We start from the raw sequence: 3,999 nt of genomic DNA, 5'->3' as shown, positions 1-3,999 counted from the left end.
AAACTATTACGGGAACGCTCATACCTCTTATGATGTAAATCTCTGCATATGATAAAACATTATGCCATATATCTTATCGAGTTTAACATACATTACTTCACAGTAGAGTTGTAAGTTTGTCACTCTTCGAATAGTAACGTACCAGGCATCTTAACACTATGCAGATATGATTACGGCCTATATCTATGTACTCTTCACCCCATAATACTTCGAGTCATCGATGCTTCGCATACAACTGTGCAGTTCAAATGAATGTATTATTCAAACAAGAGTATTTCTAACATAACGGTACTCCTTGAAGACGGATACTCTCTAAAGAATAGTACTACAGACATAGTCTTACTAATGAAGTCAAATAAGTGCTGATAAAATGGTGCCCGTAGCACAATAGCACTCCTGGAAGATCAATACCTGAGACAAAAATGTACTCTTAAGATCATTATACTCCACGAGTAGCAATACTCTTTAAGTAATAGTATTACAGGTGAGCCCTGGGAGCTCGGCAATCCCGCACGTGTTCCAATGAAGTCATTAGACTTACATCAAGACACTTGACATCCTGATAATCCAAGGATAAGTTTATTCCTCGGTGTACACCGCTTCCGACATAACAGTAGTCCTCTCCAATTAAGAGTGCACTTCACACATTAACACCCTCGACGCAGAGGTATGCTTCACATACAAATAGTACTGGAGTCTGTGCACCTCTTATTCCATCTGTTCGTGGATAGTAGAAGGTTACGCTACATACATCCTATCAGCCGAATACATCACTTAATACGACTGTCTCGAATTCGCCACCATCCATATAGCAGTGTACCAAGCATGTCACGTATCTCCAAATATGAGTACTATACATACGTTTGTAATTGTCTCAAATTTCCACTGCGAATCATGAATACTCACTAAGAGCTAGTGCTATTCAAATAGAGGCTTTATCGACACAACAATATCATTAAAATCACCATACTCCTCGTAGAGAAATACCTTTCCATAAAAACCTAATTCGAATATAATAATATTCATTATGGGACATCCCACAGAACAGAATCGTTCCCCGTAGTATGATAACACTAGAGGTGATGAACATAGCTGAACTAATACGACGTTTACATAACAATACAATGGCAATTTTGGGATTCTTCACCATCGAGAATCCAGACACGTCAATACTTTTTAAGCAAAAATTCTGGAATACCCATGCACTTCACATAACAGTACTACATCCCCATCCGGCTGTTGCATTAGCGTTAGAAACACAAACCGCTATTTCGCGAGGAAGATTACACCAGGCGGGTTTGTCATCTTCATGTAACGAAACCATAAGCATGTCAGTACTTTGGACATATGAGTGTTACGCACACGTGAGTAACCTCCCTACAATGACACTCCAGGAAAATCCTTACCCCTGACCCAAGTCTCTTGTCCAATTAACAGTGTTATCCAGGTAAAATCGCTATTTACCTAATAGTACCCGATGGACATTATCACTTCTAAAGCAATAATACACCAGGGATAAAGGTTCTCTTTTACACATCGGTATATTATTCGTGTTTGGTAATACTACTGCATCTGTATAGTCATGATATTTACACTTCAAATAGGTGGCCATTCTCATAATAGCCAAAAAGAGGACAAATCTTCATAATGCAGCCACATAGAAAAAAAATAAGCACGCTCCTGAAGATATTAGGAAACAGAGGATTGTGATAAAGAAGAATAACATATAATAAATACAACATATCCACAGGGATTCACCCAGAATGGTTTCTTCACAATGATGTGACCTCAGGAAACATTTTCACAATAATGAAGGCAGAGGAACATCTTCAAGAGGACACAACAAGAAAACATCCTGAACATAACAAAAGAAAAGAAAACATCTTCATAAAAAAAATAAAGGACGAAACAGCATCTTAACCATGGTGCGGAAAAAGGGCATCTTCATAGAAAAAATCACACAGGAAAGGACCTCTCCAAGACGCCGCGAAAAAATGTACATCATCGTAGAAAAGATAACACACAGAAAGACATCTTCACGATCCCGCGGGATGAGGGAGCATCCATATAAAACAAATCAGACAGGACAATATATTGAGGCTGCCGCCCGAAAATAGCATCATAAGTATGCCGCGCAAGAGAAATATCTTCATAAAAGGAGGGCCTCGGGAAAATATTTTCGCGGTAGCAGAGTAGAAGGAAGAGGCATCTTTAAAAGGCAGCGAAACAGAAGAATATCATGAATATAACGCGGTAACAAGAATCTTCGTAACAACAATGCCCCACCAGCAAGAATTGTCATAATGACGTGGCACGAGAGACCTCATCGGGGCAACTGAAGAGAAAACTATCGTCAGGAAAGGAATGCAATACGGAGAAAAATCCTCATAGTGACACAGCAGAAGAAACCATTTTGATAAGAGTGACGGGCGAAAGAATATATTTTAAGGGTACAACGCGGTGAAATGAATCTTGCAGAGATGGCTGGCATACAGGGAAAATAAACCTCACATTGACGCACCATAAAAGAAGAGAACTTCATAAAAATGGAACAGCAAATATCATCCTGAGAAGAATGCCACACACAGGAACATCTTCATATTGACGCAACAAGAGCAGTGTAGCTGTGCAGAAATGTAACACAAAGAAGCATTATTATAGTCACATGCCAGATATAAGCATCCTTAGAAAAATGCCAAACGGAGAGAAAGCATCATACTACAGCGGCAGAACAGTAGGCATCACAGTGCCGCCGCGAAACTATACACATCACAGTGACGTAAGACGAGAACAGCGCAATGACTCGCACAAAGAGCATCATTAAGATGTAGAAGGAGAGAGCATCATGAAAAAACGACACAGAGGAAATCGTCATAAAGATGCGGCAGGTAAGGGCATCTTCATAAGAATGCCAGCAAAGGTGGTATCTTCATAAGGATGCTTCCAGGGATGTCATCATAAAGGAACCCTCCAAAAATTCTCGTGAAAGCAATGCGGCAGAAAGGTGTATCCTCATGAAGAAATTAAATAGAGAAATATATATAATGAAGCAGAACGAAACAGCTTGCCTGCAACAGATATAAAACATGAGAGGGCCCCACCAAAAATTGATCCACATGAAACAACTCTGACGAGGTTAAGCCACATGAAGCTACGTCATGGAGAAATTACGCCACATGGAGGGGCCTGCGCGAGGAATTACGCAGTATGGAAGAGCGTCCGCGAAAAATTCGCCCAGAGGAAATCATCTTCGCAAGAAGCGGCACATGAACGCACATTTGCAACATTACGCCACAGGGAGAGACTTTCGCGAAAATTAAGCCACCTGGGGGGGCGTCCGCGAAAATTAGGCCACAGGGAACAACGTCCGCGAAAATTAGGCCACAGGAGACGACGTCTGCGAAAATTATAACACGTGAAACCACGTTCGCTAAATTGGCCCACATGAACCCGCATATATAAGAAAGGAGCGCCATGAAAAAATACTCTCATAAAAATGCAGAAACATGATAGAACATACACAGGAAGAATGCAGCATGCGGGGAGATACTACTGAGAATATCAGAACATCAAAGAACACACTCACAGAAAGGATTCCGCATGAGAACGCATTCACAAAAATAAGGTAACTATAAAGGAAGCCATATAAACACGGCGTCCCACCATTTCAGTTTGTACTCATTGCATCAGCATATCTTTATTCCATTGCACTCATAGAGGTTTCCACAAGAAGGCATAGACACATTTAAACAGTATAGAAGCCCTCTCAATCGTATGCAACATACAATTAAAGTTCAATGTGAAATTAGCACTCATATTATACCAGTTCAAATTCAAGAATCCAATACTCCCTTTATATATGCATAGATGAAACCCCTCATGAACAACTGTGTAATTTAAGGGGGCACATTCCTATGCCATATGAACAATCCTCTCATCTGAATCTGCATATAGTAGTAACTAGGTTGTGTCTCTGCGTAAAAATGTGTACCCTCCGTA

At 40.4% G+C, this 3,999-nt stretch overlaps 1 protein-coding gene across 1 annotated transcript; it reads right to left on the bottom strand.

Moving 5' to 3' along the window:
* Positions 1-918: 918 nt before the first annotated feature.
* On the bottom strand, positions 919-1,612 carry C922_05831 (hypothetical protein; the record flags this gene model as incomplete). Its single annotated transcript, XM_008821402.1, has 2 exons — positions 919-1,073; positions 1,465-1,612. 2 exons carry the CDS (start codon positions 1,610-1,612, stop codon positions 919-921), a joined length of 303 nt encoding a protein of 100 aa, XP_008819624.1.
* Positions 1,613-3,999: the final 2,387 nt, after the last annotated feature.

The sequence above is a fragment of the Plasmodium inui genome (genome assembly GCF_000524495.1).
Source record: "Plasmodium inui San Antonio 1 unplaced genomic scaffold supercont1.218, whole genome shotgun sequence".
Lineage (NCBI taxonomy): Eukaryota > Apicomplexa > Aconoidasida > Haemosporida > Plasmodiidae > Plasmodium > Plasmodium inui.
Note: the sequence above shows the minus strand (reverse complement) of the source record. Positions and strands in the feature narration are given on the sequence as shown.